The following is a 14202-nucleotide window of genomic DNA, read 5'->3' as shown; positions in this document are numbered from 1 at the left end:
GGGGACTCCAAATGCCATGTTACAGCCAATTCTGGCTAAAAATGAAGATAAAATCCTTAAAACACTTGAAATCGGGTGATACCACTATATGGGGGCTATACCAAAACCTGGACCTATGTCAACAACTTTTGGTGGAGAAGTTTCTGTACCATTGGGGACTCCACATGCCAATTTACAGCCAATTCGGCCTCAAAATGAAAATAAAATCCTCATAATACTTGAAATCGGGTAGTACCGTTATAAGGGGGCTATACCAAAACCTGGGCCTATGTTCACAATTTGTGGTGGGGAAATGTCTGTATCATTGGAAATGCCAAATGACAGCTAATTCGGGCAAAATTGAAGATAAAATCCTCAAAAAATCTGAAATCGGGTGGTACCGCTATATGGGGGATGTAGGAAAAATTGGGCCCATATTCATGTATAGTCATCCAAATTTTAAAAGTGTGCAAAGTTTCAGTTCGATTGGTCAACTGAAACTGTGTGGAAAATGAGTTACCAGAGTTGAAATGCAAGTTAAATAAAACACCATTAAAACACTGTAAAATGGGCCAATCTTTGTTTTAGTTTCATATTCATGTGTTGTCATCCAAATCTGAAAAGTGTGCAAAGTTTTTGTCCATAAACTTTGTCTTATCGCCGTTGACTGCCAGACCCGCTTTGGCAGACTCTCTATTTTCAATTTTCGCAAAGGTGGCTGTTACGGATCGATTTGATCTACCTATTATATCAATATCGTCTGCGTAGGCCAGTATCATTATATCCTTATTGTATATAGCGCTATTTTTATCTCTATCGGTATACACATTCGCTTCTCTTATGACATTTTCCAAGAGAATGTTAAATAGGTCACACGATAGACTGTCACCTTGCCTGAAACCTCGTTTTGTTTCAAAAAGTTCCGAGAGGTTCTTTCCTACTTAAACAGCTGATTTTGTATTAGCCAACGTCATCCTGCACAATCTTATAAGTTTTGCAGGGATACCAAACTCAGACATGGTTTGAAACACCTTTGATCGAATTGGGCTGTCGAAGGCGGCCTTATAGTCGACGAACAGGTGGTATGTGTCGATCTGTCTTTCGTGGGTCTTCTCCAGTATTTGGCGCAGTGTGAAGATTTGGTCAATTGTCGATTTACCAGGTCTAAAACCGCATTTGTATGACCCGATTATGTTATTGACCATGGGTTTTAAACGTTCACACAGTACACTCGACAGCACTTTGTATGCGATTGGGAGCAGACTTATGCATCTGTAGTTTGTACACACCGTCTTGTCTCCTTTCTTGTGTATGGGACATAGGAGGCTGAGGTTCCAATCGTTGGGTATGCTCTCTTCCTGTAAAATTTCGTTAATTAACTGATGTATACTCTTTATCAGCATTTCGCCACCGGTCTTGAACAGTCCGGCGGGCACCCCATTAGCTCCTGCTGCTTTATTGTTTTTCAGCCGATTAATTTGCTGTCATGACCTCGCTTTGGCTAGGTGGAAGACATTCAACGTCGTCGTTTGCGATTGGTTCTGGTGTATCTTCATCGCCGCCCATATTCGATATTAAGGGCTTCATGAAATGCTCCTTCCAGATCCTCAGGAGAATGTGCCTGCACCATACCCTTCAGTCTGGTGTTTTACACTATGGTAAAATTTGCGGACTTCATTCTGACTCCTGAACATCTCGACGTTTTTCTTGCTCTTTATTTTTTCTTCTGAAAATACGCTTCTCCTCTCTCCTCTTCTCCAGATATTCTTCTTTCGCGCTTGGTGTTGCAACTGAATGCAGGGTTGCTGTATATGCCGCGTTCTTTTCTTCAGTAGCCCTTCGACACTCCTGATCGTACCATAGATTTTGAGGTGGTGGTGTTTGGTACCCAAGCACAGATTTTGCGGCAGTTTGAAGTGAGTGGGCTATTCTTTGCCACTGTACTTTGCCACTTGTGCTATCTGTTGTGTTTGCAGCTTCTCGACATCCAGCTTCCGTCCTGTGTTAGATCGCACTTTTGCCGCAACATTAAGGCGAGTACGTACCTTTGCTGCTACAACGAAATGGTCCGATCGGACATCTAACACACTGGACGAGTGTCTTCCGTCTATCACAACATGATCAATCTGCTTTCATGTTTTCCCATCTGAGAATATCAGCGTGGCCTTGTGTATGTCTAGGCGTTGGAATCTGGTACTGCTTACTACCATGTTTTTTGCCGCTGCAAAGTCGTTCAGCCTCATTCCGTTATCTGATGTTTGCTCATGAAGGCTGAAATTTTCCACCGTGGGACCAAAGATATTTTCTCTCCCAATTTTAGCATTAAAATCTCCTAGAACAATCTTAATATCATGGCCAGGGCAGCGGTCATATGCTCTCTCTAGGCGCTCGTAGAATATATTCTTGGTCTGTTCATCTTTCTTCGGTCGGGGCATGGGCGCACATGAGACTGAGGTTAAAAAACTTTGCTTTTATACGGATTGTAACAATTCCCTCATCAACAGGAGTGAAACTGGAGACGAGATTTTTAAGCCTCCTATTTACCATAAATCCAACACCTAGCTCATGTTTCGTTTCATGGCAGCTATAATACAGTGCGTAATCGTTTGTTATTTTTACGTCTGCCCGGTTCCATCGCACTTCCTGTAAGGCGATAATATCAGCTTTGTACTTGCCAAGTACATCCGCCAGTGCGCAAACTGCACCTGCTCTGTAGAGAGTCCTGACATTCCAAGTGCAGATTCGCAGATCATGGTCCTTAAAACGTTAGCGGGGTTCGTCAACTTTAGAGGGGTTTGTTTTTCTTCTTTTTCTTTGTTTTTCATAGTAGGCGGTGTTTTGACGGTGTGAGTTACTAGCCCAACGCCCAAACCCAAGTTTTTAACGTTCTTATGGGTGAACGCGCGGCACATGTTAGTTCACTACATTTGACGGATGTTGAAGGCAGTCCCCAGGTGACAGCACGGGGAGGTAGTGTCCACTTGAGATGAAAGAGGGACCAAGATAAATCCTGGGCTTTGCCATGTTAAAGCCGATATCATTCATCCCCTACGTCACCCAATACAAACATGACAGTTGCTTTAATTTTTTTCAAAAGATATTAATTTATTCTTCAGTAACTATCTTGTCCCCTTCAATGTAATATCACTCAAATATACACTCTTATGCCAGCGTTTTTCCAATCCCTGAAACACTTCTGAAACGTGTTTTTTGTGTAGCTTATGTTCGATTTTTCTTTCATCTCCTTAATCGTAGCAAAACACTTTCCTTTCATCGGTGTCTTAAATTTTGGGAAGAGGAAAAAGTCAGCGGTAGCCAAGTCAGTTGAATACGGTGGTTGAGGCACAAACAACGATCTGTGCTATTGCGTTATCATGGTGCTAAATCCATGATTGGTTTTTCCACAATTCTGTGCGTGTCTGAAGAATTACTTCGCGCAAACGGCGCATAATATCCAGTTAGCATTCCTTATTGAACGCACGACCTTGCGACAAGAATTCATAATGCACCACGACACTGCAGTTAAAGAAAACAGTGAGCAAAACCTTCACAATTAACCGAACTTGTTTTCGAATTGTTTTCGGTTATCTTATCGGTTGTACCAAAATTAAACTTGTATTCTGCTGTCTGTCGTCTGTGGAAATCACTCTAGCGTCCGAATGAATTGGTCAATTTTGCTCAAATATATTGTAGGTCCCTAGAACCTTGATATCGAAAATTGGCTATATAGGTCCCCGTTTTGGTATAGCCACCATACAAAGTGATGCGTCGGCGGTTTAAGAAATTTTGAAGATATTAAGCCCATTTGTCCTTCGAATCGATTGTAATTTGGTATACTGTGTTTCCTAAAAAAGTTTTGGAATAGCCTCCAAATAACGCGTCACCTTACGTTCGAGACTTTGGAGAAGGTCTTGACCTGCGTTGAATAGAAATCGAAGTTTTGGGCTATTTCGTAAATGATCACAACAAAAACTGAGATTATTTGGCCATATACGATGGGTGCATGATAACTGGCCTAACAATAAAAACGCGAATATTTACCATAAAAATAGTTTTATTATTTTCTTAAGTAGTCACCAGCATGACTTATACACATTTTCATGTGCCAATTGTTGAATCACTTTTTCCACTCCGATTGAGACACCCAATAAACATGTTTTTTTTAACGCTTTTCAGCATCTTCTTTTTTTTTTTTTTTTTTTGATATGCTAGAATCAAATGAAGTCATTGAATCCCCAGTCAGGGCTGTACGGCGGATGATCATCAATTCCACGGTTTGTCCGGCCAAAGAGGTGCTGGTTTGAATCGATGTGTGAGAGCTCGCATTGTCATGATGCAGAATAACTCGTCTTCTCTTCTTCGTTTTTCGAATTTCTCAGGAGACTTCAGGCAAACAAATTTTAGTGTTACACTCAGAATTGACCGTCCAAAATATCTCAAGCCGAATAGTCGGCACACGGTCAGTTTTGCCGAAGAAGGACCATAAACAACTTTCGTTGCATTTGGCTCGCTTTCGAAGATCTAAACGGCCGATTCCTGTTTTGTGTCGGGCTCCTAAGCATAGATCCAACATTCGTCGTCCGTGACGATCTTATAAACGTCGTTTGAAGCACCTCGATCGTTTTTATTCCCAATTTCTTTGCATCACAAGAGTCTTCTTGGAGCGATTGTCCAATTTTGCTGGATCTAAGGGGAATAATCCATTTTTGCGGCCATGTGTTTTTGCAATATGAAATGTTAGTTGGTGGAAGAAATGCCCAAGGATACCTCTATCTTACGTTATATAACATGGCGATCTGGCATTTTCTGTTCACACACGACTTAATTTTTTTCTGGTACAACGGCCGATTTTGATCGGACGAAAATGCTCACAAGTAAATTCCATTTTTTGTGAAGTGATTTTTTTCAAGTCATTGTAAACAACACATGGTCGTTTGACATGAGTACGTTTAGGCTAAAAACTGTCAATCTTTCCAAAAAAATCAAATAGCGCCTGGCAACACACGGTGAAATCTTTCGGGCAGCCCTCGTACTTGGATTAGGGCAAATCATGGTTGCTGAATCGGCAACAATCACCACATTCGATTCCCACAGGTCGAACTCATATAACACATTCTAGAGTCATTCAAGAATTGTTTTAGCTTTCTTCATTTCTATAAATTCGCTTTTGAGGACCACGGGTCGGAAAATCACAGCTCTCAAAGTGCTACTCCACTTCTCCAGATAAAGCGTACTTGCCAAGTACTCCATCACCCGAACAGCTTCCTTGTAGATAACCGTGGGGATTCCTGACTGACATGGAGTTGAATGCCCTCAGCGGAAGTCTGGTGGCAAACAGTTGCACAGTGGTCCCACTTGCACGGAAAGGTGTGCCAAAAATAGTTCGTTACGCCTCGACATTTTAAACATAGTTTTATAACGTGCCCAAAAGGGAGAAAAACAAGTTTAATGGATGTAGATCCACATTTGGGTGTAGCCCCCATATAAAGATACCCCCCGATTTTTTATATTTTGTCGATTTTAGCCAAATCTTCCAGTCGATTTGGCTGTAATTTTGCATTTTGTGTTCTGAGGGAATACCATACCTCCTTGCAAAAAATGTTCAACATAGATCCACGTTTCGGTATGGCTCCCATACAAACGTACCTCCCGATTTTCGAAATTTTGGCGATTTTACAGGCGTGGTATAAGGGGAATAACTCACAGGGTGGCAGATGGTGGCAGCTGGATTTCTTTTTATCGTAAACTAGAGACTTTCCCCTGTATTTAAACAAAAATATGGACTTGCCCTTTCGGGGCCAACATTAGTAAAACTCAACATAAATTTATAGCAATGATATTAAAAATAGCACAAAAAGTCATTTACAAAGAATTTATTTTTAAGGAACTTAGAAAACGAATTTTGAATTTGTTTTTTCGTAAGAATATTGTCAGGAGGTACCATTCTATGAAGGCTATATGAAGACCTGGACCTACATATACTGACAAATTTCAGGTGCAAAATGTTATACTACCTCCAACGAAAACTAAGTGCCAAATTTCAGCAATTTCGGTTAGATATTCAGGCCACAATCTTCAAAAATCTTCATACTACAACAACAGAGAGTGCATTCTCGCCTTCATCGCCGTTGGACTGTGAGACTCCAATACCGCATATGCCTTCGCAGCAACTCACACCGCAAATTGAATCGTTTTTTTCGGTCCAATGTCAGTGAAATTGTACAATTTACGAGTCGTGGTGCAAACCAATGAGAGACCAACGATCAGAGAGGTACGGCACTCACTGAGCAGATTGATGACTCCACATTTAGCACGGTGAACAAGGATGCGTATGAGTGTTATTAATTAGAAAAATTGTAATAACAATCATACGCATGGGTGAGTCCTTAGGTAATTTTTTTAGTTGGTCGTGTTCTTGAATTTTTGAACGATTCGGTATCTGTGGACCAAAATCGGAGAAAACAAGTAAAAAAGTATCAGTTGGCTTTGCCGACAGAGATATACCCTCAGCCTGTGTATACTGAAACAATTTTTTCCCAAAATACGTATGTATTTAGTTTGAACCGACAAAAATGTTGATTAGGATTAAAGATCAAAAGTTTTGCGGAGGATATACTAAAAGGAATGGATCGACATTGACCGTTATGGAAGTGGATCTCCAGCCACAACATATGGTGCCATAGAGGGTTTTTACACTATTTGGGCTGTTTACTGAAGAAGTATGGACTTGCCCCTAAAAAAACTTTTACCATCGTAATTGAGGCAGCTAATGCAAGTTGCTTCAACAAAAATCAAAGTTATTCGAGAGCAGGTCTTAAAGTGAACTTATCCGAAATTTTGTGTGGGAGGTACCGGACGAAGTTGACAAATATATTCCATATTTGAACCTGATCTATATCTGGTAGATATATTGGGATGTGTAAAGTGTAGACCAGTTCAGCCACTCCCTTCAAGAGTTGCCGCACGAACAATTTTTCCGAACATTTTTGAACTTTTGTGGGGGAGGTACCTGAAAGAGTGGACCGATATGGCTTATCTTCAAACTTAAACTATGTTTGGACAAAATATTACTAAGGACATATTTCGGACCGAATCGGTAGATCCGTTCAAGAGTTATCTTCCGCTCCAACCACCTCACACGGTGTCATAGGGGTTTTTTGCAATTTGCGTTCTATTTTCTCAGGAAGTACGGACTTGCCCTTGATCAAACTTGTACCGTCGTATAGAGGGCAGTGAATACAAGTTGTTAAAACAAAAATCAAAGCGATTCGAGAGATGGCCCTAAACTGAACTTCTCCGAAATTTTGTGTGGCAGGTACCCGACGGAGTGGACCTATTGAGACCATATTGGAACCTCATATTACTCTGGTAGAAAGTTTACGCTGCACAAAGTATGGACCAAATCGGTCACTCCCTTCAAGAGTAATCGTGCGCACAAACTTTCCCAACATTTTCGAACTTTTGTGGGCGAGGTACCGGAAGGAGTGGACCGATGTAGCTCATCTTCGAACTTAAACTAAGTTTGGGCAAAATATTACGAAAGCCAAAATTTGAACCGAATCGGTTCATCCGTTCGAGAGTTATCGTGCGCTCCAGCCAGCAGGACAGGCAGACAGACAGACAGACGGACGGACATGGCTAGATCGACTCCAAATTGTCTGAAACACATTTCGTCCAAACATACTTGGGGTCTAAAACCATTATTTCGATGAGGCACATTTTCGTCGTATCAAAGTGTATATACCCTCCTTAGCCTAAAGGCTGAGGGTATAAAAAAGGAACCGTTCATAGAAATTTCGGATGTTCTAGAAAGTTGTTTACTAAAATCTTTGCTACATTATTGTGGTTGATTGTTTTCTTGAATTTAGAATGCTTTAGTTTCTATGGAGTAGAAAGCGAAACGAGAAGATAAAAATCGCATTTGTTTTGCTATTTTGATCCTAAAAAGAACCACTTTTACAGAGTTCGTATATTCTAGAAAGTTGTTTATTAAGGTATATGTTTGTAGTTTGCTGTTTGAAAAATTGTAACGAAAATTTTACCTTAATGATTTTGACCTTGACGAGGTTGAATGAATTTTATGTGTACACAATTATTATTCTTTAAGACGAGCGCTACAACTTTGCTTGCACGAGTAAAACAAAATTCTTAACGGTTTAAATGATATGAGTCTGACAATGCACAGTGGTGGCACTTACATGGGAAGATGTGACAAAAATACTTCTAAATAATATATCGAACTGAAATTGTTATCAATTGGTCATAGTGGCCTAATAACACTCTAAGTAAAATATTGTGGTCCTAGGTCCAAAATTTGCCATATATTGAATCATTCTGAATTGAAGTATTTTACTGTTACCAAAACATTTTTCAAACGAATTTGCTGTAACCCGGTACCAAGAGTTTTTAATGCATAGTAAACCTCCCTGCTAAAAATTGTCAGTATCGGTCCATTATTTGGTATACTCCCTATATGATTTTTATATCGATTTATTTAGGCAGATGTCAACCAAATATTCTAAGCGAATATATTCTTATAATGAACTCAGACTTCAGAACACCATCTTATAAAAAATGTCATATCGGTCCACTTTTGACCACAGCCTCCATGTAGGGTTACCATCATTTTCTTGGTACTTTTAAAGATTTAACCGCATTTGTCTGCAGAATTACTTGTAGTAATTTTTTTTTTGGTTCTCAGTACGGGGAAAATCGGCACTTTTTAGAGTGGTCCAACATTATGGTGTCTCAGAAATAAAATAAGTTATTTGTTAAAATTAATATCCCCAAATCGTTTTTCTTTCGCGAGTTTTCATTAACGTTCTAAGTAACCATGACCATAGAAATCGCTAATAGCACAAAAACATTATATTGAAACAAAATGTAAGAAAGGCTAATAAAATTACTTAAAAATATTCCAAAAAATATAAATTCAGCAACTAAAAAACGAGATAAACTTTTGGTCATAACTGCCAAAACAACAAATTTCCGCCAAAAGTCTATACAGTTTTGAAATCTACAGGCGCTAGTCTTCAATTTGGTACTAGTGGCCATTCTTACGAATTTTTGGAAAGTAACTTAAACTTTAAGGAAATCCATACATCTATATTAAATGTTTTAATTTTGACCGATATAATAACCAAAATATATGGCAACCTTTGCAATTTAGAGGAATTTTCATAACTACAAAAATGAAGCTAAGGCATTTTACTAAATGATTCAATTTAAGTTAAGGCGTTAATAATAGCCCTTTGTTTCATAAATTCGCTTAGAATATAACCATTTTTTCTCATTTTTAAATACAACTTTTTCTTCAAAATCTGTCATGTTTACCTTAAGAACAGCAAAAAATGGAAGAAATAAGTTGAGTTTCGAAAAATTCGGAATGTTTTGACGCGATTTGCATTTTTAAATTTTTAAAACGATGTCATGAATTTTTTGATTTTTGTCGTTGGGCGCATCCACTGTGCAATGTGATAAATTTTGAAACAAGGCAACCGACCTTTGGGGGCTTAAAACAGCGAAATTCAAAGTAAGGGGAAGAAACGCCGAGACACGTGTCTTCTTATTTTTCGTCTTCTATCACGCTGCGGTGCCAGAATATGGTTAATTTTCCATGACTCAAAAAATTACACGCATAGTAATCGATCCTTCTTAAGAAAAAACAAGTAAAAAAGTGTCAGTCGGCTTTGCCGACAGATATATACCCTCAGCCAATGTGAAGTGAAACTTTCGCCTACGGAGAGATCGAATGTATTTAAGGTCTCTTCAGAATTTTGTGGCCCTTTTGGGACATTTGAACTTGCCGACAAAAATGTGGATCAGGAATCAACTGCACTAAAACACAAATGTTGAACTTTTGTGGGGGAGGTATCCTTAGGGAGGACCGATATGGGCCATTTTAGAAGTTAAACTAAATTTTGACAAAATATTAGGAGATCCAAAGTTTGGACCAAATTGGTTGCCCCAATCAAGTGATATCGTCCTAGCATTTTATTGACATTTTTTTTAATATTGGGGAGAAGTACTGGAAGATGTGGACCGGTATTACCCCATGAAACTATGTTTGAATATAATATGACGAAGACCAAATATTGGACCAAATCGGTTGAACAGTTCGAGAGTTATCGTGCTCTCCGACCGCCACATATGGTGACATAGGGATTTTTAAACCTTTCGGGCTGTTTTCCTAAGAAATATGGACTTGCCCCTGAAAAAACTTTTACCGCCGTAATGGAGGTAGCGAATCCAAATCGCTCCAACAAAAATCAAAGCGATTCAAGAGCAGGTCTTAAAGTGAACTTATCCGAAATTTTATGTGAGAGGTACCAGAAGGAGTAGACAAATATAGTCCATATTCGAACCTGATCTATATCTGGTAGATATATTCGGATGTGCAAAGTATGTATTACATCAGTCAATCCCTTCAAGAGTTATCGTGCGCACAATTTTTCCGAACATTATTGAACTTTTGTGGAGGAGGTACCCGAAGGAATGGACCGATATGGCTTATCTTCGAATTTAAACTAGGTTTGAACAAAATATTACGAAGGCCAAATTTTGGACGGAATCGGCAGATCCGTTCGAGAGTTATCTTGCGCTCCATCCACTACACACGGTGTTATAGGGGCTTTTTTACCTTTCAGGATATTTTCTCAGGAAGTATGGACTTGCCCCTAATGAAACTTGTACCGTCGTATTGGGGACAATGAATACAAATTGTTGCAACAAAAAGCAAAGCGATTCGAGAGCAGGTCCTAATCTGAACTTATCCGAATTAAGTCCATTTTGAAAGCTCATCTAAGTTTAGTAGAAATTTCACGATGTGCAAAGTATGGGCCAAATCGGTTACTTCCTTCAAAAGTTATCGTGCGCACAAATTTTCCGAACATTTTCGAACTTTTGTGGGGGAGGTACCGGAAGGAGTGGACCGATATAGCCCATCTTCGAACTTAAACTAAGTTTGAACAAAATATTACGAAAGTAAAATTTTGGATCGAATCGGTTGATCCTTTCGAGAGTTATCGTGCGCACCAGCCAGCCAGACAGACGGACAGACAGACAGACAGACGGCCGGACATTGCTCAATCGACTCCAAATTGTCTGAAACACATTTCGCCCAAACATACTTGGGGTCTAAAACCATTATTTCGATGAGGGACATTTTGCCCGTATGAAAGTGTATATACCCTCTTTAGCATAAATGCTGAGGGTATAAAAATCGATCATATCGGATTTTTTTAAGCGACACCAACGTAAAGTGTTTAGTTTTGTTAAATTTTAAGATTGCTAAAGTTTGAGAACAATCGGACTAACTCAAACTCAAACATTCCATAGTAATTTGTATGGCCTCAAAGGTGAATTTTCACGTACTCATTTTTTGTCCAATCGGTGAGAAAATTTTACTAGAACTGAACACTTAACGGGTGTACCGCTTAAAAAAATCCAACATCGATTTTTTCCTTTGGGTTAGAACCAGTCTAGTGTAGATACCCCCGCACAGTGTTGCCGCTTCCATACAAATGTGGACAAAAATAGAAGCCGTTGACCTAGGTTGATCAATTTTTACACAAGTACTTATGAGGGCACAGGAATGAAAAATATAGTATATGGTAAAAACCAAAAATGTTTTACAATCGATGAATCCGAGTTTCACCCTTACAGAGTTCGAACTATTAACATATTCTAGGGAGGGATCCCATAATATCGACCATTAAAATTCATTTTTGTGGAAGCTGTGTTGGCATCGATGTAGAAAAATGGGTTGAAGCCAACAAGTTTTTTATGTTCTCTTCCGATTTATGGCTTAACCTTACATTTTATAGACCTATGTCCAAGGAAAGATTGAAAGAATACTCCATGGGCAACATGATACTAGTGTATGATTTTTCGATATATCCACTGCGTTCACCTAAAATTGATGCTGACATTTTGAAGCCGGAATTTCGGGGTTTTTTGAATTTTTTTAATAATTAGGACGCGCAACAGGATAATATTAAAAACTCATAATAGGATTATAGAACTCGTTATTTTACATCGTTTAATGTATATCCAATGAGTGTGCTCCATACAGCATCCTAGTAATTGGAGTCTAAAGACCAAAATTTGATGCGTGAATTTTCTTAAAAAACCTATTTTGTGCGTGTAAAATTTACAAGTGTAATTGAATTCTCTTTGAACCCCGCGTGAATTTAGTAATATGGGTATCTTACGCAAAATATAATGTGGAGGCACATCCGCGGTTCTTGAAGAATCTATTTGAAATTGGTGTATATGGGCGTATTTTTGATAGGCGCTAATGAAACCGGATGCGCATCAAAATTGTATGCACATTGCGCGACTTTTACCCACTTGCTCGCAATTTTTTTTTTTAATTTTTTCAAATGGACTTGCAAAGGAGTTTTGGTTTTTACCATATACCCTCGTTAGCATAAATGCTGAGGGTATACAAAGTGACAGTAGTTATGCATAAAGGTATTTTCATATTCCATAGACTCCAACAAAACCGAATTGGTACATTGTATCATAGTGTTATTGGTGTAAAGTAATTAAAAATTAAATCAATTCCATGTAACGATTTGTAAAAATATAAATAAATCCCATCAAATATCCATTGCTTCTCCATTTATGTACTCAAACCGTCAACCGCCATAAAACCCAAAAAATAAACCCAACCCAACTGCAAATTGCATTTGAATTAACGGTATTCTATCATTTATTATTTATTTTTATTAAATTGTATGTCAATCAGTAGATGATTATATTTTCTGATGATTGTATTTTATAGAAATAACTAGCATTCCACCTCAGTAGTGTGTGTGTGTCGTATGCCAAGTATTTTTTATTGTTTTCTCTTGTTTATTTATTTATATTTATATATCCAATCTCATTCCACTAGTCTTGTATGAAATTATAGCAATGCAATAATATTTATAAATAATAGCGAAATACGTATAAGCATCATGTTCTGCTGTTCATGTCTACTCCATCTATCTGTATATCCATCTCTCTCTCTGTATTGATATACTTATTATATTTTTATACAACATAAATGAAATAAAATAAATCATACCATGTCTAGAGTGTGTTATATTTACTGCTACTACCTACCTACGTACACGTACAAGACAATCGTCTATTGCAATAACTATAACTAACTTTTGTTTGTTTGTTTTTTCTTTTCTCTTTTGTTTTGCAATTCCTTTTTTTACAGTCCTGCTGTCCGTACAAGTTCATAAATTGTCGTGTCAGCGCTGGCGGCGAAATGCCACCCTTTGTTAATTCCACGGCTTCATCGGAGATCCACATGAATATATTGCGTGCACGTCAGTATGCCACCTCTGCATCTTCGCATCAACTGCAGACATTATATCAAAACTAATGATGAACAAGAACAACAACGGGCAACAAACAAATAACTATTACTACTACGGTGATCCTAAGGCCACAACAATAGTTACAGCTCTTCCCCCCACATCCTGCCTAATATATACTCATCCTCATCAAAGTTGCAAGTAAGTAGGTAGTAGATAAACGAATTGCTGTTAAACGTAACGAAACCAAGTTAAGACGTCACAAATAATCCTCAAAACACAACGGGCATATCATTCATGTTCATACCTACCAAGCAAGCAAGCAAAGAAAAGGACATCTTCCAGAGCTATCACCATGACAACTAAAAGTAAAAGTATTTCAAGTAAAAATCTACAACTTAAAACACTAAGAAAAACAAACACAAAACAAAGGAAGAAAAGAAACTCCTATCTTATATAAACAAGAAAAAAAACTTAAGCTCCAATAAATGTCTCAAAGCCATTTCTCAGTGCACTTTTGTGTACTTTTTGGACAAACCACCAGAGCACTGGGACACTGACACTAAACACAGAAACACAAAAAAAAACAAAACTTCTAAGGTACAAAAGGCAGAAGGAAAAAAGCAAAATAAAACCAAAGAATTCTGAAACGTAAACAATAAATACAAATAGCCAAAAACTTAATAAGTTGTATTTCGACTGCAATAAGAAAAAAAATTATAATACAGTTATGTGGCATAAAATAGCATCGTTATTGAATACAGTATTTAAAATAATTTTGTAAATATTTTGTGCATCTTTTGTAAATCAAAACCAGTAGAAACCCAAAAATCCTTTAAGAGATCATTATGCAAATACACAGAAAAGGTTAACGGATATAAAATAATTGCAAAATCCTTAGGGATCTTTG

At 38.1% G+C, this 14202-nt stretch overlaps 1 protein-coding gene across 5 annotated transcripts in view; it reads left to right on the top strand.

Moving 5' to 3' along the window:
- Positions 1-13901, top strand: part of Octbeta1R (Octopamine beta1 receptor) — a 544036-nt gene extending 530135 nt beyond the window's left edge. For 4 of the 5 annotated variants that reach the window (XM_073961618.1, XM_073961617.1, XM_073961616.1 and 1 more), the window contains one exon: positions 13193-13901. In XM_073961618.1, the coding sequence (XP_073817719.1) occupies positions 13193-13360 (168 nt within the window). In that variant the 3' untranslated portion in view covers positions 13361-13901. The remainder of the gene's footprint in view (positions 1-13192) is intronic. The other variant, XM_073961623.1, reaches the window with a different exon arrangement.
- Positions 13902-14202: the final 301 nt, after the last annotated feature.

Source organism: Musca autumnalis, unplaced genomic scaffold, assembly GCF_047663935.1.
Source record: "Musca autumnalis isolate F117 unplaced genomic scaffold, ASM4766393v1 scaffold_1, whole genome shotgun sequence".
NCBI classification, from domain to species: domain Eukaryota; kingdom Metazoa; phylum Arthropoda; class Insecta; order Diptera; family Muscidae; genus Musca; species Musca autumnalis.
The sequence above is the reverse complement of the archived record's forward strand: the minus strand, read 5'-3'. Positions and strand labels throughout refer to the sequence as shown.